Genomic DNA, 13,804 nt, shown 5'->3' with positions numbered 1-13,804 from the left:
GTGCTCGGACTCCCACAGACACTCTGAACAGAAGCAGCTGTCATCAAATTAATCTTGACGGATGTTTTCATTGGGGTGAATAAGAAAATGCAATAGCATCTCTTCTACATTTTTTGTCCACCTTCTTCCTATCTATCTTGGAAAAACAACATCTAATTGAAGGTTTCACCATTTGTTGGTTTGTAAACGGCAATTTAGTCCAACCCATGACCAAACATGATATTATTATACAGAGAAGCAACAGGGTATTATTGCTGTCAAAACAGACACTTTGATTTCAAAAGAAATGCCAAGCCAAGTCAACATGATTGCACAATCCCGTCTTAAATGTGTTTTTAACAACAAAGAAGTGGCAGCAACAGCTTATTATTTTGTGATGTTTTTTGCACTTATCCTTTTGATTGAGAAAGTAAAAAGAGGATAAAGAAAGGAGCTGTGAATAAACAGTTAAAATATCTCTATTAGACCAAAGTTAAGTTTCTATCCACATTACCCCTTATTGCCAAAGTCAATCAAATATATTTTCTAATTAAAATATATATTGTTGGTTTGGATTAAAGCAAAATGACTTGACTTTATTCTTTAGTGGTGCATATTTAGTGGTGCGTTGGATCACGTAGCTATCTGTGTATATTTTTAGTTTGCTGCATGGGTCGTGTTATAATGAATGCAAAAAAAACCCAATACATATCTTTCCTTGAACAGTTTTATTTGCATTCAGTAATTCACATAATTTGCTGCAGGCTATATAAATGAAAGTAAATGGTACTAAGCAAAATTAAATTCATCCAACATCGTTGCCTTTTAAACTATTTTAGATTCTGTACAGCTATACACATTTATTTTAATTCATAGACTGAAATACCACCCAATATTTCATGGGATAACATCAATATAAGATGGCAACTCACACATGAAAAATGTGCTGCCTTTTCTCTTCATATCTTGCTTTTGTTTAGTTCTTAGGATCACATTTATGAGTCCACCAACGCTGCACTTAGTCATCAGGATAGCACAGAAGATATCTCTGCTCTACAATAATTTATTTCAACCCAAAACAGATTATGAACAAAAATAGGCAATATGATTTAAATCAGTGGTTCCCAAAGTGGGCGGTACCGCCCCCCTGGGGGCGGTGGAAAGCTCTGGGGGGGCGGTGAGGAAGAAAGGGGCGGTAGGGGGGCGGTAGGGGGGCGGCAGTCGATTTGTACACAACACGCACGCCGCTCTGGCCCAGTCAGATACGACAGCATAGCTACAAAAGCAAAAGCTCAGGTTTGTAATTTCAAGCTTGTAATGTTCAGAATTTTATCTTATAATAAAAACCGCATTCTGGCGGTCAACATCATCTTGAGTTCAAGTCAACATGAAATTGGGGACTCGCCAGAACGCAATGGTCCCCAACCACCGGGCCGCGGCCCGGTACCGGTCCGTGGGTCACTTGGTACCGGGCCGCCAAGCCGCACAGAATTTTTTTTTTTATCGACGATCAATTAATTCAGGTCAAGACGCTCGTCCCGGTCACGTGACATGTTTCCCCAGTCGAGCCCGCAAAGCTAATATGTGGCGACAGGCTAACTAACCAGGCAGTGAAGCATTCAAAACTGCTTCAACACATGGAGACCAAGCATCCTGCAATAAAAGACAAACCTTAAATCACTTCAGGTGTCATTGTCTCCGATTACGTCTAGATGGGACCGGCTCGTTTCTGAGAAACAAACTCAGTGCTCCCACTAATTCAACGTAATGGTAATGATATTATAAATGTATTATTTATTTATTTATATAAATGTATTATTTATTTATATAAATGCCGGTCCGCGAAAATATTTCTGACATGTAACCGGCCCGTGGCGCAAAAAAGGTTGGGGACCACTGCCTTAGATCACGTCCGCCACCATTTTCTGTGAATAAATGGAAGAAAATGAATACATGAGAGGGTAAACTTGCTTTTCATACCTTCAATGTTGTCATTTTTGTCTTTAAGTAGGCCTATTTATGAAATGCGATAAAATGCTGTATTTTACATGGTTTTATTTTTTTGTTTTTGTTTTTGGGGGGGGGGGGGGTAGGAGGGGGGCGCTAGGAATTCACTGGGGAGCCAAAGGGGGCGCCAGCCTGCAAAAGTTTGGGAACCACTGATTTAAATGATTCTCTTTTAAATATTCATATTCAGACAAAGAAGAGAACACAACAACATGACAGCAGTTTTATCAGAACAAATTATCGACAACGGTACAAATTTACATGCCAAGGAAAAGACACTAGTGCGAAATGTTTCAGTCCAGCAACCAAAGATTTCAGGCATTTTTTACACTCAAAATCTACACATGAACATCACGCATAAACAAACAAACAAATCCTCGCGCCAGACATCCAAAACATTTGACACGCCGCACGCTTTCTCATGAATTAATATGGCCGGCAGCATTCTGTTGGTTTGAACTCAGACTGGCAGGTCTTTTAATTGGAAAGCTGGCAGTTTATTCAAAGCGCTATAAATGTGCCAGACCTCGTGAATGTTGACTGTTGACAGAGGCGTTAGCGTGAGTACACAGAGATAAACCGCGTCGAGGTGCTTTGGGTCGGACTGTTTGCTCACTGAGATTAATTTTGACCATGCGTGATGCACTTCGCCCATCTCAAAGCTATCGTCGGATGTTGAAGGGGTAAACGGCAGGCAATGCCAGTCACGTTCACTCAAGACAATACAGGGCTTTTTACTAATTGTTTAACCTACCGGCTCCTTTGTGTGTTCTTTCATTTCGCTTTCCAAACAGCAATCTGTCCCCTCCCATCATATAAGACTATACAAATGACAGAAGCTCCTCCTCGGCCATGGTAATTCTTGCTAATCATATCACTACAGTCCTAAAAAATGTGACCTTTGTTTTGCTCTCCACAAATGCAGAAGAGTGACTAAACTCCTGCCGGCTCCATCTACAAGCTATCACCGCTTTAACCACTGCAATTACTCTTCTTGATCTTATTATCACATGGACACCGGTTAAGACTCTTAAACGTACTGCTCGGTGAACATAAATCTTCACAGAGCACAGCAGACATTGTTCATGAAGCTTATCAGCCAAAGGAGCTTTGCAAAAATCCTCACAATACCTGCCATCCTGTATAACTTCCTCCTGAAAAATGCACTCTGAAGCACTTTATGACTGTTTATCTAGACGCACGCAACTGCTGCAGTATTGCCGTGTCACATGCTAAATTGTTCAATATAAGCTCACTTTTTACATAAGCAGGGTGATTTGAATATATCGTAGGTTCTTATGTTTTGTCCTATTGCTCACTTATCTGCTGCTCGTGGGGGTGACGAACGGATTGCTCTCGGTCTTCCTGACAATATCAGTGCAAACATTTGTGTATTATTGCTGTATTAGTTTTTCATACTATTTTATTCTGGAACCAGAGTCCTGAAATGGCCATTGTTACTTTAGGGCAGAGTTCACCAACCCCCGTACTGATTGAAACATCTGAAACATGCCTTTAATATAGACAGTGCGGGTTGAGGAAGGGCAAACTGTGCCAAACAAATCCTGTGAGTGACGCGCTGTGGCAACCCCTGAAGGGACAAGTCGAAAGTCGTAACAACAACACAGCGAGCTTGTTTTTTTATTGTCATTCTAATGTAACATTAAACGCGAGAGTTTGGTTTTAGGTCCATTCTGTATAATAGCCACATTTAATATATTTGATATCTAACTGCTTAATTCACATGCGGCATAATTATCTTCCTGGCACAGTTGCAGATATACTTGTAAGAAGAGTCAACAGCGTGAAGTCCATAAAATAAACTTGTGCAGCTTTGATTAATATTTACAACTTAAACAAAGCACAATTACACATCATGCACAATAGTTGGCTAAATTCTTCTGGCTGTTCCACACTGCATTTAAATTACTGAACATAATGTTTTTATTTCTCAATAAAACAAAATAATATAGTGTGTCATGTAGTGTTTAGATGAAAACACATCAGACCAATACTAATCCCTTATCTGCGAACACATTTGAATTCTGCACTCTTTCTTTATGCGGGGAAGCCCAACTGAAAGACTAAAGTCAAATCCAATGACATTGCTGAAGAAGTTCTATAAGAGATTAAGTTATGCTTTGAAACAATGATGTAAAACGGTTCACTTACTGGAACAAGGAATTTTTTAATCTCCTCCAAAGCGTGGCTCATGCGGGAATAGGCTTCACCCGGTGGAGCAAAGACTTCAATTAAAACATGAAGATCGTGACTCAGATGTGCGTATTTGGCCTCGCCACTGTTCCTTAATTCTTCTTCCTGTGAGGAAAAAAAAAAAAGCAATTAACCTGTGGCTACAGTATATGTTAAGTCCTATATGTGTTTGCATATAAATGGCCATTAATTAGATACGTCTCGGCGATGTTGCGGGAACAAAACTTTGATTACTAAAATGGTTTTAAGAAATACAAATTAAAAAAATGATAATGATGATGGAAAATATAAACCGCTTCATATTAAAACAATCCAGGTTTACAGGCACTCACAAAGAACAATGTAGCAATTTGTTTTTTCTGCAAAAAATGACTTTTTACATCACACAGAGATGGTTAGTTGTTTGCATTTCTCATATAACATACAACACGAAAATCAAATGAAAAAAATGGACTCCAGTGTGAAGTAGCAAGTTGATAAGACTTCCTTTCAAATAAAAAAGTACACTCCAAGTGTGAAAAGCGGATAATGTTGAATTGGCATCTTTGATTGAATTAAATGAGACCCTTCCAATCCTAGTAAAGCAATCAATTAAAGTACAAAAGTATCACACATTGCAGAACAAGGCTAATGAAAAACCTGAGTGAGGTTAAAAAACAAGCTCAGAAGAAATGAGTCGAGCATTACGCTGAGTGGCTTCGCTCCTTCAATGCGAGACCCCTGGCATTATTCATTTTAAGTCACTTTTATCCTTGGTGATTATATGTCTTATTGATTATGTCAGTGCTATAAGTAACTCAGAATGATCTCCCAAAGCCTTTCCAAATGACTTCACTGTATGTACTACTAGTTTTGATGCGGATTTAGATTTTTTGGTCACTCACGGGTTTGTCAGAGTAATATGAGGATGCGTAGCAAGAAATGACTGGTTTCTATTTTTCTGCAGCTTTGCATTTTGTTGCTGTGCTCAGCTCCCAAGTGAATCAAATTATCCTCCTTACGTAAAAAGACAATTTTTCTCCATCGTTGTTGTTTGTTAGCTCTTTCAATGTGGCTTGGTTTTTGCAATTTCTTCCTGTTTGAGAGGCCAAATATTGCTACTATAGTCTGCTGGCGAAAGATATTTTTTATGTTTGGTTGAATCTTTCAGTTTAGGCAGCTTATTTAATGCTAATAAAATGTTCCATTCTCCGCAAAAACTTTGTCACTGCTGTCAACAAGACCAGAATGAAAACAGAATTCAGTCATTTTACAAGGTCTGCTTAAATTTAAAAACTGTCTGCCTAACTAGAGCAGTACAGTTCTGATCAGAATATGCAACATCATATCATATTCAGTCATTCAGTCATATGTGACTATCTGACAACTGCCTTTTTAACATTGGCATTGTCATCAATTGGTAAGCCAGACATATATTTCTCAGAACTTGTTCTGTCATGAGGAAAGTCTTGAGTTCAAGAGGTGAAACGTGGTCTCCCTTGAGTGCCGTGTTAATCCGGTTGATCCCCGAGCACGAGGTGCAATATTGACACACCCTCCACACTGAGTTATCACCCCATTGCCGAGCTGATGGACCCAAGTGGGTCGCAGCTGAATGAGAAAAGCACATTACACTGACTTTGCTTTCATGGCAGCCTTTCAGACAAAACCTTTATGTGTCAGCTTCTCCCAAAAAGGATGTCAGTGTATAGACAAAATCAATATAACACAAGTTCACACACAGGCACACGTTGAAGACACACACACACACTGATTCTGCGAGTCTTTGGTAACAGAACCATGGTACCGGTGTATTATCTTTTTCTTTGCTACAGAAAGTACCAGGAAATCAAAATCCCTGCCGAGACTCTTCAATTACTTAACATGTTACCCGTTAATTAACTCAGGAGGGTATCTCAAGCAAACTGGAACCTAAGGTTATCCAATGGCTGTGGAAAATCTCCTCAGGAACTGAAGATTTAATAATCTGATTGCAATCATTTCCAACATGGCCCTTACGTCCTTTTTTTGTCATTGACTCGTTCAAAAAACATGTCCTTGACAAACTTATACACCCCTCTACCAAGGCCACTATGATATAACGGATTTTTTCTTCAAACTTTTAGAAAGAACTTTGAACATGATATTGTTAAGACAAAAAGGAACAAAAACTGTTTAATAAGGCTCAAACAAGTCTGTGCATATGAAGATTTGGGCTTAAAAACACTATTGCGGTGTTTTTTAAAATATTCACTCTTTCAAACAGTTGCTGAACAATTATGACTCCAATGTATCCCCCGCTGGGATGCAATTACATCCCAACTACTGTATTTCTCTTACCATGTAAGTATTAAATGCATTTGTAAACAAAAGATAATAAGCAGAACTGAAGCCGGAACAGAGACCACAGCACCGCATTAAACCTATTCATGAAAATTAAAAATAAAATGGAAAAAACATGATAGGACCAGTCCACTTAGTCTTAGAGAGAAATATGAGCATGTATTCAATTGAAAGCATGCAGTTGAGAAAACAAATAATACACGCATGTTAAGAGGCATATTTGCTTGACCAGAATTCATGAATGGCGTTACACTTATAACATCATCACTCAAGCAATTCTTTTGCATTTTATTGCACGTTTCAAATGTTACAGTGCAGGTGGCATATTGATTGGGACTGAATTGATTGCACCCGCTGTTAGTTGTTACTAAAACATGGAAAATTATTAAGCCTCCACTGCTTCAAAATTATTTGAAAAAATGATTGCCAAAGAAAAAAATTCTTGCTCTGCCAGACCTCCGTTTCACCAAAGGCGGCACTTTTTATGTTGTCAGAAAGCAATGTCTTCAGCATTAAGAGAAAGAAAACTCCATGGGATGATATTGAAAACTGCTATGATGGCAGACTGACTGCATGCACGCCCAGCTAAGTTGAGCTCTAGGGGACGACATGTCAGCAGGATAAATGACTGGAGCAGAGTGCTTCATTATGTTGCACTCACACATGACAATTACACAATATGCTTTTAAATTATACATGTACTCCCCGACATGTTTTGTCAACTGAAAGCTATTCATCCCTGCGAGTGCTTGGATATTGTTATTTTCAAGTTGTTGTGAATATTTACATTTATTCGACATGCCAAATAACCCATACAGCATATTTCAACATAAATCAATTTATTTTACCTTTGCTTTATCCCTCATGGACCCTTTTCCGAGGATGGACATCTTGACTCCGGTTTCTTCTTGTAGCCTTTTCATGGAATTTCCCCGAGGCCCCAGTAGCTTTCCGACAAAATTAAACTACAAGACAAGTGAGAGGAAAAGTAGGGAGTCACATGTAGAAAATTTAAAATTGTGACATGAACCAGTGATTTACACATGGGGACCAGTGAGATCTTGAAAGAAACAAAATGAAATGTGATCCATTTGGGGCAAAAAATAAAAGAAAGCTTAACCACAAAAGGTGTTTACCGGCCATTAATCATTTTTTATCAATATAATCTCAGATTCCTTTCATCATCCGTCATGTGGGAAAATATCGTGTAATGTAGCCTGTAATAAATCAATGTAATTGCGCTTTTTCTGTAGCGCTTTAAAGGTGAATGGTTACCCTCATCCATGGTTCAGTATAACATCATGTCATGAACTCTGCCCTCGTTGGTCATGTATCTTATTGGTTTGAGGATCATCTATATCGTGCAGTGGGAGGAAAAATATGGAGAAACATAGAATGAAACCAATAACATCCCCAAGACTGTTCTAGAGGTCAGTGTTGAGATAAAGTCAGAAATAATGAGTTTCCTCCCTGTGGAAATTAAGCAATAGTATCCAGATGACAAACGATCAGATTCAAGCCTCGGGCTCTGACTATCTTTTTTTTGCACTCTATTCCAGCCCATGTGCTCACATGGACAATAATGTCTTGATTGTTGGTGAAGATAAGCATTTTTTTTTTTTTTACATCTGAGAGCTGAAATGCTCCCCTGTGGTCACCTCTAGACTAATTCTTTCTTGTTTGTTGGGAGGCAGTGGGTAGCGGAATGGAAGCGGGTAAAACACAAAAGCTTAAAATGGAATTACGTACAATTGTGGAAACTAAGAAAGAGCCAGCAGTGGGCACCATGCTGAATTTACTGCATTTGTTGGATGTGTAGTGCTGTTTTTGTTGTCTGAATATCACAGCGATTGAGGACAAAACAAAATAGGGAGTTTGTTGGTTTGTTTGATAGCGAAGACGACACAAAAAAAAAAAGAGAGCAATTTTCTCTAAATCTAGTGGAGTGGTGGCACATTTGGGGATTAATTTTCTTTGTGTCAAGTTTGAACCTTTCCCCTTATCTAGAATACAAATAGTCTTACTAAAAGAACAATCCAAACAAATAACATGTTTTTTTTAACCTAATGATAACCTCAATAGGTGTTGTTTTACAAAGTAAAATTGTTCTTTTTTGTGCCTCATGAATCACGCCTCACAATAACTGGATATGTGATGTGACAACTAAAAAATAATATATCAAATTATGTTGATTGTTGTTTTTTCATTGACAGTGAGGTAGATAGCTAACATTTGCTTTATTCCCCGAATAATTTATAGTAAAGTGGCTATTTAAAGTTGAAGATCAATGGAAATAATCTAAGAAAAATATCCCTGTGAAATTGGACAAAAAATGGTGGTCAAAAGAATAGTCGGGTAAAGCGGGGTGGGGTATGAAAGGTGATTAAAAACCCTAGAACCAAAATGTAAATGCAAATGAAGAAAAAGAATACAATGTGTGGCATGAACTTTAGAACATCCACGGTATGTTTTTTCCTGATACTATTTGTAGTCTACACGATTACACCACTGCATTTGACCTTCAAATGTCTGCTCTTACTGTGAAGAGACCACTTCTAGAACTGAACAGGTGGTCATCAACCCACCACCACTTCACAAGCCTAACCCAAATGATATTAACCTTCTCACAAAACAAGCGTCTCCCGCTGCGTCCGAGCAGCTAATAACTCCTGTGCCAGCTGTGTGGCTGCTGCGACTCAACTCTGACAACTGCACACTCAGCCCGTTTCATCAACATGTTAGCGTCAAGGGACGTGCGGATGAAATCATCCTTAAGAAAATAAAAGCAACCCCGCTCTCCTCGCTTGTCCTCTGATCTGCGTAATTAAGGCACCTTTTGGACAGCTCTCTTCACAGGGGCCGCTTTGACAGGACTATGCCTCAGCTGGCAGGAAGGCTGGACAGCAGATGGCCTTGGCAGCCATGGTGGGAACATACTTGCTGGGCACTAGAAAGAGAGTAGCCTGTTTTCATTAAGTTAATGTCTGGAGCCATTCTGCAGCTCCATAGCGAGCAATTTATGCTTGAAGGGGGGGCAGGTACCGCTGTTAAATGAGCTTTGAAATGATCCAATGTGCCCCCTGCTGTCCCAACCCTGATAGTTATGTAGATATTAGAGGGAAGGATGCAAGAGATGTTACAATGGTCCACACAGACAGAGAGGTTGTTACTGTTGTACAACCATGCTAATGAGACAAAAAGGTGGAATTTGAATCTCCTTGACAGTGTCAATCAAAACTCAGCATTGTTAGATTTTAAAGGAACATTTTCCAATGCTCTGCCAGCATGAAGAGCATATCACTACGCTGTAATATATATCGCTCATGTTTAATTCACACCATGCATGGTGTTACACTTATCAAAGCAAAACACCTTTCCATAATGAAATGTTTCTTTGGGATGGACAGAAATGGAATGTCACTATAAACGAAGCAGAGCACTATCTAAAGGTCACAATGACAGGATGGATGTACTGAAAATGGTGCTATTCACAAGGACACAGCAAAAATTCATATGTCAGGGTTTGCACATATACTGGCAGAAAGTGTCATTCTACATATATATATGTATGTACAAACTAGCTTGTTAAGCAGTTGAATTTTGCTCAAAATGTCCTTACAATGATCTACTCTGAAAGTGACAGCAAATCGAATCTATCATATTTTTACAGGTGGACAAAATACATGCATCCATATGATTGATAAAGAAAACCAGGTTCCACCGTATTCTGAATTACAAATCCATAATTCGATTATTCATCAATTTTATATAACTATAAAATAATTGAATCTTCTATCCTTATATTTTCCTTTTAATCAGCAAAAATACTCTGTCAACAAATGCATGGATCAACAATCCAAAATGCATCCTAACTAATCGTTCCCTCCCTTGTTGTCTGTTTATGGACATTACGGAGGTTCACACAGACATAACAACATTTTTTAAGCACCAAATAACTTGAGAAGATGAATTCAGCCCAGTATGCCAACATTCTTAGCAGACCTTGTCCACCACACACATTTGGACTGCACGAGAGGCACGAGCAGAACTATCAACAATGGCTTGGCTTCATCCAGGCGTCTCAGGATGCAACAATGAAGCATCCACATGCAGACTCGTGTAGTGCATTAGAAATGGAGGGATTACGCAATCTTTTTCTGAAGGCCGACATTAATCTTCCATGCACCAATTCAGCATATCAGAAAGTATGTGAAGACTTTTCCCAAGTAATAATGTAATTAATTTACATTTAATTACGTTCAGGCAGGAGGGCTGTTGTAAGCAAGAATGGGCAGCACTGCAGCACGTCCATAACCTGACAGAAAAGATTTATGATGTCTTGTAAATTTCTCTACTGCTCTGCCACCAAGGCAGGATGTTATTGAATACCGAGGAAACAGTACCAAAGACAAAAGTGAGCTGAGAGTGTGAAATGGAAAGAAGCCAATTAGTTGTACGGCTCAATGAGAACCAAGCCAAAAATATATACACATAGCTCGAGAAATGACTTTGAGGCCATTTCGGATTGTGAGTACACCTGGTCAAGGCTGTTAGTTTTGATTTGCTCCACAAACTTAGATCCAAAACTTCTTTTATCCATATCCAGCCTAAGGGGGCTGTGCAATGAATTATGCAAGCTTTCTGATTGGGGTCCTCATGTTGTTTCCTTGTGCCTTTTATCATTTTATTGATTCAGTATAAAGTTCATAGCTCTTGTTATTTGCAGGCTCTGTTGTGCTTTCATTAACTATCTGATCAAGAACTTATTTACCTACTGGAGCTACCAGACATCAGTGGGTGAATGTAATTGAGCACCATAGCAAGGAGAGCATGCAGCTCTTAATTCTTCAATAATGTGTAGTCTTCACTTTAAAAAACACTTTGCCGTGGAGTTTTTTTTTTTAACTCTCTTTCTCTCTTTAGCTGTATCACACCACCATTCCTTTAAATCCACTGTCAAATTGAACCGAAAAGGGAAGTACGTTTTCTGTCATTTAATGATTTAAAATCAATAAAATGAGTGATTTACTGAACACACGGTGGATTAATGACTTTCTCGAGACTGATCGTGAAAGTTCATTAATGCATGGATTCTGTAAAGGCGCCCGCTGGACTGAAACATTCTGCCCTGTTTGTTAGGCCAAAAATAAAAAAGAGGCATGAGACGCGTGTTGGTTTGGCCAACAATTTCTATACGCCAGGGATCCAGGATGCCATGCTAACGAGTCTAACGACAGACATGGTACTCTGCTGAGTACCAGCTATTACCGTGCACCCTGATTTCTAGGCTGTTATTTTAAGGGCTTGTTAATTACTGAAAAAATGCCAGACATACGGTGTTTGCATCTTACCTTTGGATACTGCTGCACTGGGATGAGAACTCTTTCCGACAGCTTTATGTTTTTATTGCTGATAATATCAAGGTATTTCTTCATGATACCATCTTTTTGCAGTTCATCACCTTCGTGCTTTTCAATTTCTGCAGCGAAGAAAACAAAGGAGATTATTAGTTGTGCTGTGCGTCAGTCAATGCTGTCTAGTCTGGTGTCAGGGTGACTGAAAAAAGTCAGGGTGATGACTAAAAGAAGTCTCTCTCTGGGAATACTTTGGGAGAAATGTAACTATGCACATTCTGGTACGACTTTTCCATGTTGCTTGATGTCATTGGAGAGCAGTTGTTTGAGGTGGTGCGGGTTGCATCTATCAGCGCTCACAAGATCATATTTGCAGATTATTGATTTCGATCAAAGTGCACTTTGTCTCTGTATTATTTCCATGAGTGGAAATTCTTCTGTAAATTGGCCCCAACAGTCATCTGATGTGTCCAATCTTAACAGTACACTGCATCAGCATGGCAAAAATGATCCAAAACACTCTTCAGTCATGACTTCCTGGAGATAGTCTTTAAATGCATTTGAGCCACAATTGTGAAATGACTCTGAAGAGATGCTTGTGGAGGATCCAGAAATGAGATGAAAAGCAAGTAGTGCAGGAATTTTCCCAAGTGTTCCTTTGTATCCTTGTCTCACAATGATTTGCTGTATTCTTACAGAAATGGAAGTAAAGAGATTACGGACCCTCTCCAATTTAAACTGTATACGGGTTTCATGTGTTCAAGTATTATCAAATACATCAGTACATTTAAAGGCACTGAAATGAAAGGGTGCTTGCATATCATGATGAAAAACGCTGAGATCAACAGTGTAAGTAATCAACACCTTCAAGACAGGTGTCTGAGAACAGAGGAGATATTTTAAACAAGCTTCCTGTGGATAAAAATCTGTTTAATCTGTGAATCTGCCTGTGACGAACCATGTTACAACCACTATTGAGCTGATGATTGTCATGGATTGTTTTGGTACTTTTATTGAAATAACTATTATTTTGTATTTGTAAATTGATTTATTGGTCATTTGCAAATGGCCAGTCGTTTGTGTGCAGCAATGATGTTTTCAAAAGACTATGAGGAGTTTTGTTTTCCGGAACGGTGCATCTCTTGTGGTCTGCAGCCTGCCACAAGAAGATTGTGTTTGTGTGCAAGAAAAGTAAATCGGCTTACACTGAACAAATGTGGCAAAACATTCGCACGAGAATCATCTTTTTTCCACCCCAAAAAAAATGTGGACGGGAGCAGCGTGAGCGCAGAGATCAGAGGAGCAAGAAAGTGAACGGAAGGTCATTGCTTTCAATTCTCTCAGGATAAAAGAAAAACCTCATTGGGGGAAACGAATCATTTCAACTCTGAGTTACTATTCTGGTGCTCTTGATCCGCTCTGATGCAATGGCCAAAACTCCTTTAGCAGTGCTGCTCAGATGAGAAGAATTTTGAAAAAAAGAAGGGTTTAAATGGTCAACTATGGGATAAATGTAACTATAAATGTATGTAACTGTGCAATTCAGAAGTCACACTGTGTGCGCAGTCAGCCCGCTCTAGTTTTAGTTCCCAGACACCAAAACAAAGGGAAATAGAAATTTTGAACTAGCAACAAAAAAAGAAACTTAATGCACTTAATGCAATTGGAAGAACGAGAAGATACATTTTTCTAAAGACAGAGAGCTACATTGTGCTTTACTCAAATTTGACTATTTTTACAGCAATCTATAACATTTGATACATTTATCCATTATCTTTTGATTAAGATGTTTGCATCATTGGTATTTGTTGTATTAAATGCCTCGAGCATTGGCTTTTGCTAACGCTAGGGAAAAAAAAATCCTTCAATAAAAGTTCCCAAAAAATTAGTGTCTAACATGAGTGCATTATGCATCATCTGAGGTCAGC

At 38.9% G+C, this 13,804-nt stretch overlaps 1 protein-coding gene across 1 annotated transcript in view; it reads right to left on the bottom strand.

Annotated features, from left to right (window-relative positions):
- The window catches only part of khdrbs2 (KH domain containing, RNA binding, signal transduction associated 2), a 28,149-nt gene that overhangs the window by 8,903 nt on the left and 5,442 nt on the right, over positions 1 to 13,804 (bottom strand). Inside the window, exons 2-4 of the mRNA XM_061285385.1 lie at positions 11,874 to 12,001; positions 7,371 to 7,487; positions 4,159 to 4,305 (exon numbers count right to left, since the gene is read on the bottom strand). Coding sequence (XP_061141369.1) covers positions 4,159 to 4,305; positions 7,371 to 7,487; positions 11,874 to 12,001 — 392 coding nt within the window. The remainder of the gene's footprint in view (positions 1 to 4,158; positions 4,306 to 7,370; positions 7,488 to 11,873; positions 12,002 to 13,804) is intronic.

Source organism: Syngnathus typhle, linkage group LG8, assembly GCF_033458585.1.
Source record: "Syngnathus typhle isolate RoL2023-S1 ecotype Sweden linkage group LG8, RoL_Styp_1.0, whole genome shotgun sequence".
NCBI classification, from domain to species: Eukaryota; Metazoa; Chordata; class Actinopteri; order Syngnathiformes; family Syngnathidae; genus Syngnathus; species Syngnathus typhle.
Note: the sequence above shows the minus strand (reverse complement) of the source record. Positions and strands in the feature narration are given on the sequence as shown.